This window comes from Naegleria lovaniensis (assembly GCF_003324165.1).
Source record: "Naegleria lovaniensis strain ATCC 30569 chromosome Unknown tig011, whole genome shotgun sequence".
Lineage (NCBI taxonomy): Eukaryota > Heterolobosea > Eutetramitea > Acrasida > Naegleriidae > Naegleria > Naegleria lovaniensis.
Window position 1 is genome coordinate 62,969 of NW_025407833.1, and position 17,156 is coordinate 80,124.

Below are 17,156 nucleotides of genomic sequence, written 5' to 3' on the forward strand. Positions count from 1 at the left end.
CTCTCTGACGAATAGTGTGTGCTGTGTTAACATAAATATTCATGACACCACCTTCCAACAAGAACTGTGCGCTGAAAATTGTGCGTATTTGGAAAGTGAAATTTTCGATTCGATGACTCGAATCACTCCAGCTCTTTAGGCTGAAATCTTGTCATGTGCTGCTCAGAGTGCAGTTCGATTGAAATTTTCTTCTCGTTCAGTTCGGTACCCGCCCAACGTTCGGGTCCTTTAGGAAAGTTTCTGCATTCAAATATTGTTATTGATTGCGTTCATAATGAAGATAATTCATTCTTGGTGATGTTCTACAAAACAAAGTCAGGAAAATACATAAAATAGTTCTCCTAAATTCAATGCAAAGCTGGTGTCACAACTTAAATAATTATTACATTTTGGAGAGTTGATGTTTGGCAAGATTAATCATGTGTACTTCATCAGGACCATCTGCGATTTGTAATTGACGAGCGCCAATCCAAACTCGAGCAATGGAAAACGCAACTTCGTGAAGTGGTGACTTGATGTCTGAGGGTGATGTCAATAATCCTTCAGCTCCAAATATCTGAATGGCACGATCGGCAACATTTTTACATGCTCTTGGAACAGCAATTTTGATCATGGCAATTTCGGAGCGAGCATGTTTGGCACCTACTTGATCTAACATGTAAGCAGCCTTGAGAACAAGTAATCTTGCTTGTTCGATTTCAATTCTTGATTCTGCAATGTACTGTTGAATGATGGCATGTTGTGACAAATTTTTGCCAAATGTCTTTCTTTGTTTTGCTCTTGAGACCATGAGGTCAAAAACTCGTTCAGATAATCCAATTAATCTCATACAATGATGAACACGTCCTGGGCCTAAACGAGCTTGTGCAATGTTAAAACCTTGTCCTTCTTCAAATATTAAATTAGAAATTGGAACTTTAACATTGGTGAATGAAATGGCCATATGTCCCGATGGTGCGTCGTCGAGTCCAAACGTTGAGGCAGGTTTTTCCAATTTCACACCAGGTGCATCCATAGGAATTAACACCATGGATTGTCTGTGGTGTAGACTTGGATGATTTGGATTGGTTGCTCCCATAAAGATGGTAAATTTACATCTTGGATCGCCTGCTCCAGTGATAAACCATTTCACACCATTAATAATATAGTGTTTGCCATCTTCTGATTTTCTAATGGTTGAGCTTACATTGGTGGCATCACTTGACGAAATTCCATATTCAGTCATTGAAAAACACGATCGAATGTCACCATTGAGGAGAGGTTTTAGATATTGTTCCTTTTGTTCAGGAGTCCCAAATTTCATCAAAACTTCCATATTTCCAGTGTCAGGTGCATTACAATTAAATACTGTATATAATTAAAGGTAGGATTGAGTGTTGCCGTTCAGAATCATCCGTTTAAAGAACAATATGAAGTCAATCACATCATCATTTAAAAGTTCACATACCTTCTGATGCAATAAAGCTTCTTCCCATAATTTCTGCAAGAATGGCATACTCCACAGTGGTGATGGGTTCCCTCTCATTATGTTGACACAAGAAAAAGTTCCATAGTCCTTGTTCCTTGGCCTTTCGTTTCAATTCTTCAATAATGGGAGGTACTTGCCATCGATCTGTTTGTTTATGGTGCTGTTCTTGGAATATTTCTTCTGCAGGATATACATGCTCTTTCATGAAATTTTCAACTTTAGTTTTAAGTGTGAGTGCTTTTGGAGAAAGTCCAAATTGAATACCTCCTTCACAAACAGTAAGATGGTCGCCTTCAGCGTTGACAATAAGCTCCCAAGCAACATCTGATAATGTACCAGCAAGCATTCCAATATGTAATGCATAATCGCTGCTTGCATTTCCTTGTTTGTATCTCTTGTAAACTCCTTGAGTGATACCAACAAGTCTAAAGATGGAGAATGACAAATAAAAGTGCCACTTGTCAATCTTGGATCGTTGTGTGAATGAAGTGTATAATTCAAGACATTCGTTCTCTGTCAACACGCCCGATTGTTGAAAGTTTGTTCCTCTTAAACCAGAAAATCCAGGAATTCTTGGGAAATGATAATACATGCATGAATATGACAAATCTGCAATTGGATGCCCTAATGTTGCTAGCTCCCAATCTAACCTGCAAGTAATTTTTCAAAATTGAATCATATGAAAATCTATAACTTGCACTTACACTGCAATAATTCGATTCTCAGTAGGATGGTAAATAACGTTATCAAATTTGTAATCACCATGCACAAGTGTTAATTGATCACTTTCAGTCTCTTTGGGTATATTCTTTGGTAGCCATTTCATGAGACGATTCATTGAATCATTTTCATGAGTTTCAGAAGCAAGATATTGACGAGTCCATGTTGTAATTTGTCTTTCATAATACGTGTTTTTTGTTGAAGAATCTCTCTCTTGCTGAGATTTCTTTTGTGACTGGTGTGAACCCTCTGCTACTGATGAGCTTGCATTTGTTTGTTGTTCCTTTGTCTTATTCTTTTGATTTGATGCAAATAAAGGTCTCAACAATTCAAATTGCATAAAATCCACTCGATGCAGTCGTGCCAAAGTTCTAATAAAATCAGTCATCATTTCTCTTCGATCTTGTGGCTTCAATTTTTCTGGACCATTCAATGTCGCCTCATGATTCTTTAACAATTCCAATGATGATTTGTGCATTTCTGCAAAAGTTCCATCCTTAAAGATTCTTCCTTGAATAAATTCCATCACATAGAATTCAGTGCCAATAATTTTCTCATCTCTACAATAAAAATAGGGATAAGGAACTGGAAATTGAATGGAATGGAGAGACTAGTGATATGGTATTAATCAATGACATTCAATGATTCGTGATCATATTGAACGTGAGTGAAAACCAATATTAATGGTTGCATTATATTCAATGACATTTTTAAAAAAGACATTTGATCACCCTACCTTCATAATAGCATATTCCCGATAAATATCATGAGCTGATGGTAAGAGCTTTCCAGGAGGCTTCTTTCTCAACACCAATTCCTTGGTGAGGAGTGATGATGATGATGAAAACCGAATCGTACACACCACCTTGAACGATGGATTCGATTGTCCATCGGAAAATTGTTGAATACTTTTCAATGCGAGTTGGACTCCACTTGTTGAAGGATGAGAATGATCGTTCGTGTGGATCAACAATTCTGAAGCGTGTTCCTGTAGATATTTAGCAAAGGCTTCTACAGGAAAGAGATGCTGGGGTCGGATGTGAATGATTGGTGGTTGGGCTGAGGATGATGGATTTGATATCATTTTTTTTTTCCTGAAGATTAAAACCGTATGAGAAGTCAATCAGACTTTTATGATTCAATAGAAACCCAGTTTTAATAGGCGATCCTTCAATATTTTGAGAGCAAATTCCTTGTTGCAAAGCGATCCAAGGCGGAAATTTATTTTGAATTTTCTCAAGCTTGTCTTATGGTTAACTTAACGAATTCTAATGTTGTAGCTTTCTAATAATGGAATGAGATCGTTCTTGAATTTCTTTTCAAGATACACACTCATTTGAAGATTTTGTTTGCTGACATGTTTTCGTCGTTGCACAAGGCCTTCCTTCAACAGTTCAGCAAGTTGAGACAATCGTTCTTTGTAAATTGCAATGAGATATTTGTTTTCTTCATACAGAGTTTCTAACGCAGTTGGTGACAGGTACTTTTCCACTTCAACATAAATTCCTCCATGAATTCTTGGGTCAATGAGACCAGTAAGCTCAGAATCGAGCGAAGCAGTCAATAAATTGCTTTCATTCAATTTATGACTAATAACTAGTTCTTGAAGGAAGTGAATCTTTTGTTCGAGATAATAAATAGCCACTTCCAAAGTATTCAACTTGATCACCTTCTTTTCAAGAACTTCTTGAATGGTATACATGTTGGGGAATGGATGCTTAATTGTGAAAAAGGAGATGGTTCCATCAGCATCTTCCAAATTGATAGATATGCATGTTTTTGCTTCTGAAGACTGTTGAGGAGTTAGGCTTGTTTCAGCACTCGTGTGATTCTCCTCCTTTTTTTCTTCGCGTTTCACTTTGACACGCTTGAAAATGTTCACATTGTGACTCTTGTGATATTGTTGAATTTTAGGCGAAATTTTTGAATCCAGTAATTGGAAACAATTCTTCTCAAAATTCCTCTCTGATGAATAGGATTCCATTTCATTCATGCATGACGGCTCAAGAGGAGCCAAAAATATGACTTGCTGTTCACTCGTTCTGAATTTGGTTTCATCGAATGATGTTGGTATTTCTCTCTTAATGACCGCACCCTTAAATTTCATTTTGATAAAATTCACAAAATCTGCTAATTTTTGATGATGAGCATTGAAAATATAGTTCGTATTGGACAATGCCTTTCCATAAAAGCCAACAAAATAATATTTGTTATATTCTCGAATAGAGGAAATTATTTTCTTGTAGAGTTTGCTCTCCTCTAAATGAATAGATGATAGCTCTAGATAATTCATATTCTTCTTGTAGTGTTCTCTCAACTCTTCATTCAGCTGGATAGCTCTTTCCCAATCTTTACCCTTCTCGAATAGATCAATAATTTCCATATAGAGCTTGACCTTTCTCTTTCTTTCTAATTCTTCCGGATAAGTATCAGAAAAGTATGGTAATTCATTTTGGCTATTCAGGTCTAACTTGGATGCATGTACGTAGAGAGCCAATCCAGCTTCAATGTATCGCTTTCTACTCTTTTGCATACTCGCAAGTAAATGGAGATACTTGAAATAGAGTTGCATGTTGTTGTTCTTTTTAAATGATTTAAGAGCATTCTTGAAAGAATTTTCTTGAGATTGAAAGTTCATGGTATTTGGATCATTGGTACTAGCTGCTTCAATTTCACGGATTTGACTGAGTAAGTGATGTAGAGAATTTAAAAGTTGCTCGACATGTACGGGGAATTGATCATTCACTTGCTCCTCAACGCTGGATGACAACTCTTGTGACAGTTGCTTGTACTTGTGCAATTTGGATTCAATACAATTAATGAGCATATGTCTGACACCTTCAAGACCTGTCACTTCGCTGAAAAATCTCTCGGAAGCAGCCTCGCAGAACGAAACTGAATGTCTACTTTCGTATTCAATCTTAAGTAAGTCAAAGAACAAATTTTTGGCGACGTCAATAACCTCTGAAACATTAATTTTGAATAATTTGATCGATTTGTCAACGAGCTCCAAGGAACAACTCTCCTGCAACTGCAATGGACAAAACGACCAAATATCTTCATAGAAGACGGTCAAAATTTTAGCTCGTTGATCATGTTGGCTTAAAAATTGTTTTCTATCAAATGTTCGCATTTTCTCTGGTTCAAATGAGAAGACTGTATCAAATAAATACTTGATGAGTAATTGAGATACTTTCGTGATTCTATTCACATTAACATCCACAATGGGCTTGTTGAGAATAACTGCCTCTCTCGAGAAACTTCCAGAGAAGGTACTAATGGTTGTAATGGATGGACCTTCAAGTAACACCATGTATTTCTTAACTTTCATGGCGCTCATAAGAATAATCGTTGAAATGGTTCCATATTGATAAATATTCATCTGAGTCCAATTTTTTGGAAGTGGATTTTTCTTAGAGAGCAACATTGAAATGAGGTCTAGAATGAGTTCAATAGTATCTAGTTCAGCACACGATGAATATTCAGATAACATTGAGAGTAAGCAATCTAACACATCTTTGTATGTCAACACATCTAAAAAGTTAATAATTGTTATAACAACATCACAACTGACACGTTTCGATTGATTAATATCTGATTCGTATTTGCTCATGAGGTCGGAGGCACTTTGTCTTGATGAATGATTTGCACTTTGAGAGTTGTTGGTGCCTGAAGTACCTTCTTGCTCGATTCGTTCTCGAGCGGCAGCATACTCGGCTTCTAGTTCCTCCGTTCGTTCGAGTGAAGTCTCAAATGCCTCCTTTAACAATCCTATAAGACCTAACAGTTCTTTCAGACATGAAACACAATAGGTACAGGTATCATTTTCAGCGATAACAAGCCCTTCTGCATCTTCAATGGATAATACCGGAGCTCTTCTCTCTTCTAAAGAATCAGTGGAGCATGATTTGGTCATACCTGGAGTTAATTTAGGTTTGTTGGGAGAAAGTTTTTTCTTCAAACATTGAATGAGTTTGTTCATAATCGATATCGATTTCTTTTCCAAAAAACATTCACCAAAGTTTTCCATAACGTCCACAAATTTTGGTAAAAGGTATGAATTAACAGTATGCATCTCAAAAACATTGGATGAAACAACAGTATCAATGTGTGTTAATTTTCTGTGTACCTCTTCTTCAGGCAGAGAGATCATGAGGGATTCGATTTGTCTGCTAATTGTTTCTTCATTAAAAATAGACAACAAAGTGTCATAGTAACTCGGATTGAGAGATTCAAAAAAGGCAGATTTGATGTTTTTGAACGTAGTATGGGTCGCATCTGATTTTTGAGATAATATTTTAAGCTTGGTATAAAGCACAGTCAACTCGTTTTGAACAAAAGTGAGTTCTTCTTGATAAAAATCGTATAACTTTGTCTTACAAGATGACAGAGATTTTTCAATAATTTTGACAAAGAATCCAAAAGATACTAGGGCTCTAACAAGCTTTTCTTTCGTACCAATAGTCATATCTTCAGCTTTAAACAAGTCGAAATACTTGTTTAAATAATGGAGAATGAATCTGTGGCTACTATGATACGGAAACGATTTGCTGTAGTCGTCAACAACAGAGTTGAATCTTTCAGAATCTTCTGCTAACGTTGACACGATAGTACAAATCTTCTCAAATCTGATCCTAGTTAGAAACATGTGCAGTATCAAGAAAACTTACACTTTTTGTAAGAGTTGACTTTCGACAAAGTCAATGTTGTTTCTTGCCTTTCCATATTTGCTGGCAATACCAAACAGAGAGCTCATAATTTCTCTAAAACATATTGCAGTATCTACAGTTTTAAAGTCTATATCCTTGATTACAGACTGTAAGTTCGTTTCATCCATAGAATCCCACTTTAAGAAATCTCTTAAGTTTGGATTTATAGCAATCGAAGTAGAAACAACGTTCAAGGATAGGGTTAGCTTGGACTTTTTCGCAAATTTGGTCCTTATCGATTCATTATTCATAAAGTCTTGGAATGTATAACCTTTAGAAATCTTATAACATGTGAGAGGTTCAATGTACGTTTCTACTCCCAAAGTGAGCGTTCGTGTTGCATCATCAATTGGTAAATACGCAAAAAACTCGTGGGTGACCTCATAGCTATTCTTCTTACTATTGATTGTGTAAAAGTCAAAAGTAATGATAGCCGACTGTAGTTGATGTGAATTGACGTTCACAAGAACAATCTCATCCCATGTAGGATTTTTCATTCTCAAAATTGGAGATCTGTACACTCTCTGTTTTCGATTAATGTCACACTGGATGATGTGTCCCTCCTTGTCTTTTATGTACATCTTAGCTTCGACGTAGAGGGTATCAATGCTCTTGTTTAGCAAAGAATGAATAGAAATATAAATATCATTTCTAATGTCATCAGAAAGTATGGAACTACTGAAGCGAGTCATTGGAACTAGTGGTAGATGAGTGAGTTGAGGGTACTGTTTGAAGGCTTTGTGGTAATCGCCAGTTATCATGCTTAGTGAAAGTTCAACACCCACTAGCTCTTCTCGTTCCAAATCTTGCTTATCGTTTAAAATGTCATCCACAATTAATTCGAGGCTGTCATTACTTTTAAGATTAAAGAAATTCAGCTCGCACTTTAAGTAGCCACTATTGAGTAATTCTGTTACTACTGAGTGTGACAATTTTGGAGAGAGAGCAATTGCCAAAGGAACTCGACAATCCAAAGTATGCTTATGGTTGATAGGCGGATCGACCTTAATTTTTTCAAGCCTGTATGCTCTCACAAGAACCACCAGTTGTTCTCCTTCTAAATATGTTTTCGAGATATCTTTAAATACAGCATATATATCTTGACGTCTCATTTCGGTTGGATCATCTTCTCTTGTGTAGTGATATCTTCTTGTGACTCATCTAAATTGTTTTCGGGTGAGGTCACACTCACACGATATTCATTCTTTCTTGTAGTAACAATGACTAGGTCTTCAGACATGATGGACTTTGATCCAACGTCAAAAAGGCAAAACCTCCATTCAACCTTGTCAAAGTAGGAGCAACCAGAAATCTCCATCAAGAGTTGAGAGTTGCCTTCAGGTAATCTGTCGAAAGGATTTTGCATTTGCAACGACCCTATTACTTGACTCTTTTCCTTATCTATAGCCTCCCAATACATTTGATACAAGTCAAATAGCAGAGTATTCATTGGTGTTAGTTTTTCTCCATTTTTCTTAATTACCACATCTTCATTAAATAAGGATGCTCCTTCGTCCAATAAATATGCTTGATTTTTAAGAATTTCTTTCATTCTTGGCTTATAATTTTCACTATCGTTACTGTGTTGATAAGAATAATAATCAATCATTGAATTGATCATTTTGCACTCAATTTCAAAAACTCTCATCAGCCGTTCTCTGTTATCTTCATGTGTGGTTAGAGATTTGAAGTGTTTCATATTCCAATCAAAAACTGTCTCGATAATTGTTTTACAGATTGGTATGTTTAGAAAGGGTGTAAACCAATCCATTTCCAAAAATGGAAGTATTTCTCTCTGAAAATGTTGTGCAACGTTTGAAAATATTTCTACCGTTCCTCCAAGATAGCTAGATTGAGCATAGATTTGTTCTGGATATACATTGCCAATCGCTGTAAGAGCTGTTGAAATGATTGCGTTTGTGTTTTTGGAAGAAGTAAGAAAGGCAGTATTAGCAGAAATACTTTGACTTCTTTTCCTTTCGTGAGATTTTGAAGAGGATGGAGAGAGAATTTTTTCATTGTCTGTAAAGAAAGTATCTGACAGAGATATTGCTCGTTGATTCGTTGCAAAGTCGTCACGGCTAGTACTGAAAATATTTGATAAATTCATACCAGTAAGATTTAAGCTTGTCCTTTTTGATTTTTGTGATTCATTCAGAATGCTCTGTCTCTTTTCGCTGTTGGGTGTCATATTCTTTTTTGGTTCTGGTTTGTTAATCATGTGCTCAATTTTTTGTTTTGTGGCATGAAAGCTGTTGAGAACCCCTCTACGAAAAGATTTTGTTCTATTCACACTTGTTTGAGAGCTGTTGGTAACTGGATTGGTGTTCCTTTTCACCTCCGTTAAAGCCGAAGGAGATGAACCTAGAATACTATTATCAGAGATGCTGTACATGTTGTTTTTCAGAGAAGATTGAGGATTGAGAACGCCAGTGTTGGAGGTGGTTACTGATCCAATAATACTGCTCAGAGCTGGAGATGCAGATGCTGGTGTAGTCGTGATATAATCATTTTGCTCATTTGGAGAGCTGTTACTAATTTCTCCACTGTGATCCATGGGCTGTAAGGATGAATTTGATGATGACGAGACTGTAATGGGAGGAGTTTCAAGGACGTTTGAATTCAGAGCTGGTTGTGACATGAAAGACCCTTGCTCATCATTATTTTGAAAAGTCCCAAATTTCATATCTGATGCGTTGGATTTCCTTGGTGAGAGTAAAACTAGAGAAGGATTTCCTGCAACGTTGGAATTATTGGCAGAAATAACAGCAATTTGCTGCTGCGAGCCATTGTTGGCAGGTGAAGCTTCATTTAGTTGTGAGTTGTTACGATGTTGATGCTCACTAACACCAGTTGCAAGTTGATAATTCAATGAAAATGGATTATTAGGGCTACCATCAAATCGTATGATATGTGTTGCTGGGAAAAAGCCCTTTGAAGACACAATGACTTTTTCAATTTCGTTTTCAGAATATTTCTTGGATGATCTGGAATGAGTGGTTGAGAGTGATCCCGATTCTGGCATTCCCATGGTCGTTGGAGAAGTCGGAGGTGATCCCAAACCACTCGAATAACTCGTTACTACTCCCGTTAATGCATTTGTTGTTAGAATTGGTAAATGTTGTTCCGAATCTCCATTCGATGACGACTGCAAAAACTTTTTCATTCCCGAAGGCTTTGATTTAAATCCTTGAGGAGAATTTGAAACTGCTGTTGAAAGTATAGAGGTCGTGGAAGGAAACCGTTCTCCCTTATACCATCCCTCAAATTCTCCCCTAATAATGACCAAGTCTCCAACAGAGAGGCGAATACAATAATCCGATACATGTGAGGGAGGATCAAAGGATTGAATTGCTAATATTGTTTCAATATTTCAATATTTCCATATCAAATAATCATTATTGAGGGTAAAATATAATCACATGATGATACAATAATTATATTAATCACAAAATTTTTCATCATCATTTCCGAATCAATTTTTTTTGCGAAAGATGAAAAAAGTTACCGTTACGACCATTTTTGATTATTTCGAGGTAGAGAAACGAATCGTCATCGTCATCATTGAGATCATCATTGTATTAATACAATTCAATATATGCATTATTATATATTATTTCAATTTTCATATTCGTTTGATTGATTCCAGTACATGATGATGGTCATCCATTTACAATGAAAGAGAGCCATCATTATAGCGTGTTGGTTTGGATGAGGATGACACTAATACATACCAATTCCGAAAGTATGTTCATAATTTGGCCAATAACTCTTATTGGATGATGAATTGTTGAAGAAGAGGCTCCCTCCTCCACTGAATATGTCACCAAAACTAGAGATGTGCGGCATTATTTTTTTCTTTGATGATGTCTGACAGGACTTTCGTTTTGTATGTGAGTGTTGTTCAACAGGGCCAATCCTTGTACCAGATGGATTTGGGAGGTGCATTGTTTGCAGAGTGTGAATACAAATGAAGTCTTTTATTTCAATGACGTTCCCAATTGAGGGGATGGTTCTGATTCAGCTAAAATTTCCAAGAAAAGAGTGTCAAGAGCATTGACAATCGGTTGCTCATCGTGTGTGAAGCATTCTCGAAGTTGATTGGCAACAATTTCAAGACGTGCCAATTCGTACTGAATCCATGAATCAATGCGCTTTCCAGAAAGCATGGAAGACAAAGGGGTTGAAGGAGCTTGTTGCCTCAAAGCTACCAGTTCTTCAATTTCTTTTTCAATTTCTAGTGTTCTCCATCTCCTCAATTTACTAAATATGTCATGAAAATTAACTCCTGCTAAATCGTCGAGTGGATGAACTACATTCGTCTGAGTGGAATTGATTAGATACATCCATTCTAGAATATTCACATTCATTATGAGATGAATGATCATGAGGGTTTTCTTGACATCCAAACTTTTGCTGTCATTTGCTTGAGTCAATGTCAAATAGTTCTTTTTTGCGGTTGAGAGCTTGGAATAGGCGAATGGGTGAGGTCGGTTGTGAATCACTTGAGCAGCAATAGACTTCCATTTATCAAGCAAGGATGTTTGAACGGCAAGAACCTTGTTTGATGCTAACACATCTATTATTGATGGATTTGCTTTTCGTGTCATGACTAGTGCCTTTCTAAGTTCCCATCCAACAATATCTATACTCCTCACAGAATTCGAATTGCATCTGAATATATGCTGCAACGCCTCTGGTATTCGTTCGTTTTTACTGGATCGAAATTCTGGAAAATTATTTCTCAATTTTAAATAATCGAGAGTCCTACCCACAAAAATTAGTCTAATATCAAAATCCGATGTTGCATCACAATTGTACCCATAACTTCTGCTCCCTGTTTCAACACAATGTATAATCTTTACATCATGTTTTCTTTGATAGGAATTGAGTTTGTATAAAATTGCGTTTGCAATATCTGCTGGAAGATTGTATTGTTCCGATATGTGCAAAGGTAAATCAATGAGGGGATACGGAGTTTGAGTACGAGACTTTGTGTCCTTTGAAGATGTTGCGGAATAATCATTATTTGGTCGAATTTTCGAGGTGTCCACAGAAATAGTTGGCGTTGGTTTTGATTGATGAATTTCTTGATGAAAATTTCTATTCCTACAAGTACTTTTCATACACTCTCCTGCCATGATGATGACATGATTCAAATTACTTTTTGATGAGATGAAAACTTCGGAACATGATTTATGCTTGAATAGACCAAAAGTCTTGGACAGCATTTTTTTTCTCCTTTTTTAAACTCCAAAGAGGATGAAAGAATATCTTCATAAAAACAATGAATGGATGAGGAGGAGGACATTCAAGATGATATTGTTCTCTAAAGACAATATAAATAATATTTAAGAAATTATATTTAATTTAAAACTACTGTTACCAAACGAGTAAGAATTAAAAAACAAAAAAAATGTTCTCTTTGCCTCCTTCGTTTTCATCGGACCCACATGCTCATCAACAACAAAATACTGAAAGCCCCAATTTCATGACGAGTATGGTAGAGCGAGAATGGTTTGATCTCTGCTCTCAAATTGGTATTCGTGAATTTTCAACCATTTCCAAATGGTGGCAATACATTCGGAATGAATATGATCAGCCTAACTCTCGTTTCTATCATACGACCACACATTTATTTCATTTACTCACCCAATGCAGAGATTTGTTTGAAAAAGATTCCCGATTTGGTGGCTCCAAACTATTATCCATGACAGATTTCATCATTATACGACTTGCAATTTTCTTTCATGATGTTATTTATGATTCCACTCGAAAAGATAACGAAGAAGCGAGCGCTCGTGTTTTCATGAAATTTGTAAACGAAGCAAAACCAGAAATGTTGAGAAACGAGGACGTGAAGCGAGTGGGCATGTTTATTGAATGCACGGCCAACCATTTATCTCACAAAGATAAGAAGGATCAATTGCTGTTTGCTTTTTTAGATTTTGATTTGGCTGTGTTGGCAATGAATACACCAAAAGAAGAAATTCAGTTTTTCAAAGACATTCTGGTCGAATGGAGAAATAAGGAAGAATTTTTGCAGAGTAGTTATATGAAACATTATGTTGAAAATGTGAGAAAAGAATATGGTCATTTAAGTGACCAAGAATTTGCAAAAGGACGAAGTGCATTCATTCGAAAAATGTTGGAAAATCCTGACCAACTCTTCTACACCTCAGAAGCAAAAGAAAAATTAGAGAAACAAGCTCTTGTGAATCTCAACATGGAGCTCTCTCTGTATACAGAGCAAGAAGAAGAAGAAGCGATGATTGCATCTGTACCTTCCAACTCTGAATAATCACATGATGGTGAGTTGAAAGAGACCTTCTCTCATTATATCTCCTTATAAAAAATGTCATTATCAACAACCAGTAAGTAAATATTGATTGGATGGATCATGACCCACTCGGAATGGCAATCATCACAAAGACAAATTTAAAATTCTCATTCTGGGAGGTTATGGCGTTTTCGGACAAAGATTAACTTCGGAATTGATGAAACCATTTCAACAGCATTTCTTATCCAAGCATCCAGACACTACTGCGAACCAACAACCATCACATGTGAACAATGGGCCCATCACAAATTTTGATATTATTATTGGAGGAAGAAATTTACAGCATGCTCAAGAATTTGCTCGTTCTTTGAATACCAAATCCAAGAATCGAGAGGATTTTAATGCTTTTGCTTCTGGCATATCTGTTGACATTCAAAATGAACAAAATTTCAAACAAACGTTACAGGAATTGCAGCCAAACCTCGTCATTCATACCTGTGGACCATTTCAGGGACAAGATTATCATGTCGCTGAAGAATGCATTGAGAATGGAATTCATTATTTAGATTTAGCAGATTCCAGACTATTTGTATCTCAATTTTCAAAACATTTGAATGAAAAAGCATTGAAACACAATGTTGTAGCCATCTCTGGAGTAAGCACAGTTCCTGGACTTTCCTCCGCAGTGATTAAGTATTGTTCACGTGAAAACAATGAATTTGGTTTCAAAGAAATTCACAACGTAGAATGCAATGTTAGTCCTGGAAATAGAGCTCCACGAGGGAATCTACCATGAGAGCTGTGTTAAGTTATTGTGGAAAAGAAATTCCCATGATTGAAAATTATAAGAAAATCAATGTGATTGGATGGCAGGGCTTAAAGAAAATTCAATTGAAAGGAACTTCATCCACACGTCATGTCTCTTATTGTGACGTTCCTGATATTGATCTCTTTCCAGAATATTTTCCTCAACTGAAAGAATACAAGTTCAGAGCTGGATTAGAATTGGGAATTTTTCAATTTGGTTTGCTAGGAATGTCGTATTTAACACGAATGGGAATGGTGAAAAATTGGGCAAATTATGCTCCATACCTTAAAAGAATTAGTGAATGGTTTTATAATATGGGGACAGATTCTGGAGGAATGCAAATGATATTGAAAGGAATTGATCATCAACACAATTTGAAAATTGTTCAATACGATTTAATCGCACTGAAAGGAGATGGACCACAAATTCCTTCGACGCCAGCAGTCATTCTAGCTAGAAAAATTGCACAAAATCAGTTGCAAATAGGAGCTCAACCATGTGTTGGACAATTTACATTGGACGAGTTGATGGAAGCTTTGAAAGAGTTTAACATTTCCCATTCATTTTCGATTGTGAAGTAATCGGGTGTTCAGGGACTTTATTCGACACGTAATTAATTCGGTTTTAACATCTTAAAGGTGAGAAGTAGACACAAATGAAAAACGAATCATTACATTCAGTATAAATAGTACACGTTATCACATTCAGTTTATGGTCGAGGTTGATTGTTAGTTGGTTGAGGATTGTTAGTTGTTCGAATCTTTCGTGGTGATTTTTTGATTTTTCCTGCCAAACCACGACCAATGGAGAATGACAAACTAAAGTCCTCAGCGGGCAATGAATAGTACTTCATGACAAAGGATTTGATCACAGCTCTTGCAGTGGATGGATGTGTTTGAATGTACTTGACACGATCTGAGAAGACCTTTCTCTTCTTGAATGCAGGAGAGGCAGGTTTCTTCAATTGCTTGTAACCCTTCTTTTGAACCACTAATTTACCCTTCTTATTGAGATAAAGTCTCATATTTTGTCGAATCCATGTCGAATGATATTTCGAAATGAAAATAGTGTCTTGTCCAATCTTGTAAGTAACCTTCACACGGATTTTAGATTGGTGGAAACAAATGAGTGGTTTAAATAACACATCCTTGGTAATTGAAACACCATCAAGCAATTCCTTTGGATCTGGTTTTTCATTGGTCGTACACACGTATGGCTTGTTATTCTTCTTGAGTGGTAAAATAAAGTAATCCTTGGATGAGTAATCGATAGGTTTTGGTAAGGCAGCATTAAGTTCGTCCTTGTTCACAGCAGCCTCATTGATGGCTCTTTTCTTGTCCACTACAGCTTGTTCAGCGTTGTACTTGTCTTGCAATAATTTTCTCAAATCTTTAGGAAGATCCACTTTACGAGACGATAACACTTTGCTTGCTTCCTTCAACTTGTTAGCAATACTTGTGAGGGCCTTTTGCGCTCTCTTAATTAAAATGGTGCAAGTGGCCACGTGCTTCTTGTATTGAACGAGTTTGAGTTTGTTCACTTCGATTTGTCCCTTGATTTTGGCCTTTTCGACCTCACTCTTGGTTGCATCGAGTTGTTTTTCCAACTTTTCATTATCCTCCTTCACTTGTTGTGACTTTAAGGCGAAGAGTTTAGCACGACCATTCTCAAAAGTGAGCAAATTCAACACTTTAGAACGGTGATGAATTAAATGGTTCAATACAAAGAGTTGTCTCTTGAATAAAAAGTAGAGAGCATTAAAGTACTTCTTATTTGCAATCAACACGTCCAATTTGGCATAATTGACAAGATAGGGTGGAATAAATTTCTTCTTTCCAAACTTTTCCTTTTGTGCCTTTCGAACTTTAACAGCGCTCATCTTTCTACTGAGAGCACTCTTGTATCGTTTCAACAATTTTGCAATATGAAGAGTGATCGCCTTCTTCAAAACCAAGTAAGCCTTTGCCTTACGAGCTTTGAGTTTTTTAAGATTATTGAGGGCATTCTTCAATTTCTCATTATTCATCTTTTTCAATCGTAATAAACGAGAAATTTCTCTCTCTGTCTTGATCTTGTTGTGTTGAGCCTCTGCTTGTTGTTCTGGATCTTTGGTTTCCTCCAAAGTTCTTCTTGCCTTGATTTGGAGTTGTTGCAAAGGATACAACTTCTTGTTGATCAAGGATCTTCTCTTTCTCAACAATTTAATCAATGCTCGTGTTCGGGATGTCTTTTTCACAAGTCCAATAAATCCTTTTCGTTTCAAACACAATGGATTGCAATTAAATTCATTCATCTTGGCATGTTGTTGGGAACGAGTCAGAAAGCGTTGATGTTCCAATTGTTGCTCACTCTTGGTTGAGAGCGTAGAGACTCCACTCGAATCCAACACTTCATCCAATGTAAAGCCTTCATGGGCGTTACTGGCCGCTTGTTCAATTTCAGCGTCCATAAGTCCAGTTTCTTGTTGTAAATTTTCCATCATTTCATTCATCTCGGAATCATTCAGAGATCCACTTTCCAATTCAGCAATGGCTTCTTCCTCTGCTTCTTCTCCAAGATTAAGAGTCGATGATGATGTTGATTCCATATCCTCTTCCATCAAATGGCTCAACATGTTGGAAACATCCAATGTAGTTGTTGTTGTAGTAGTACTAGCTCCATGATTTAAAGTATTCTTCATAGATTCCTCTTCGCTCAGTACCGATCCAAAATTCATCAAATTCATCATCACCGAGGTATCATCCTCCATCATCATGGTGTCATGAGAGGTACCTCTACCACCACCGCTACTCATCACTAACGCATCGTCTTCTTCTTTTGCTTGAAAAACCGTCGTAGCAGAATCTACAACGCGGGAATTTAAAGCAGCGGGAGTGAGTCCGTTTTGTAAGACTTTTTCGTCCATGCCACCTGCCAAGGCGAATCCTAGGGTGGCTAGGAATACGAGGATGATGAGGAGTGATGATGATTGAATGTTGTTTGAGATGCTCCTCCTATTGATCCACTTGTTGTTTCTCATTTTTTATCTTGATGGTTGGTGCAGTGACTTTTTGGATTGACCCTGACAGGTGACGTTTTGGTGGTATGAAAAAAAATTGGTGGAATGAAAAAAATCCTTATTACAGAACTTGCCTCCTTCCCATACATTGGTTGGAGTTTCAATCTTATATT

The 17,156-nt window shown here is 36.7% G+C and overlaps 6 protein-coding genes across 6 annotated transcripts; 2 read left to right on the forward strand and 4 right to left on the reverse strand.

Moving 5' to 3' along the window:
- Positions 1–382: 382 nt before the first annotated feature.
- C9374_000760 (uncharacterized protein) lies at positions 383–3,272 on the reverse strand (the record flags this gene model as incomplete). Its single annotated transcript, XM_044697583.1, has 4 exons — positions 383–1,347; positions 1,448–2,118; positions 2,173–2,798; positions 2,925–3,272. 4 exons carry the CDS (start codon positions 3,270–3,272, stop codon positions 383–385), a joined length of 2,610 nt encoding a protein of 869 aa, XP_044551902.1.
- Positions 3,273–3,446: 174 nt separating this feature from the next.
- C9374_000761 (uncharacterized protein) lies at positions 3,447–10,746 on the reverse strand (the record flags this gene model as incomplete). Its single annotated transcript, XM_044697594.1, has 4 exons — positions 3,447–6,816; positions 6,859–7,901; positions 8,090–10,251; positions 10,632–10,746. The coding sequence occupies 4 exons, from the start codon at positions 10,744–10,746 to the stop codon at positions 3,447–3,449; spliced, it is 6,690 nt and encodes a 2,229-aa protein (XP_044551903.1).
- A 131-nt stretch (positions 10,747–10,877) lies between these two features.
- On the reverse strand, positions 10,878–12,128 carry C9374_000762 (uncharacterized protein; the record flags this gene model as incomplete). Its single annotated transcript, XM_044697605.1, has 1 exon — positions 10,878–12,128. The coding sequence occupies one exon, from the start codon at positions 12,126–12,128 to the stop codon at positions 10,878–10,880; it is 1,251 nt and encodes a 416-aa protein (XP_044551904.1).
- A 185-nt stretch (positions 12,129–12,313) lies between these two features.
- Positions 12,314–13,198, forward strand: C9374_000763 (uncharacterized protein; the record flags this gene model as incomplete). Its single annotated transcript, XM_044697616.1, has 1 exon — positions 12,314–13,198. The coding sequence occupies one exon, from the start codon at positions 12,314–12,316 to the stop codon at positions 13,196–13,198; it is 885 nt and encodes a 294-aa protein (XP_044551905.1).
- Positions 13,199–13,252: 54 nt separating this feature from the next.
- C9374_000764 (uncharacterized protein) lies at positions 13,253–14,566 on the forward strand (the record flags this gene model as incomplete). The annotated part of the gene is made up of 3 exons (XM_044697627.1): positions 13,253–13,271; positions 13,330–13,931; positions 14,027–14,566. The coding sequence occupies 3 exons, from the start codon at positions 13,253–13,255 to the stop codon at positions 14,564–14,566; spliced, it is 1,161 nt and encodes a 386-aa protein (XP_044551906.1).
- Positions 14,567–14,694: 128 nt separating this feature from the next.
- C9374_000765 (uncharacterized protein) lies at positions 14,695–17,004 on the reverse strand (the record flags this gene model as incomplete). The annotated part of the gene is made up of 1 exon (XM_044697638.1): positions 14,695–17,004. One exon carries the CDS (start codon positions 17,002–17,004, stop codon positions 14,695–14,697), a length of 2,310 nt encoding a protein of 769 aa, XP_044551907.1.
- Between the last annotated feature and the right edge of the window lie 152 nt (positions 17,005–17,156).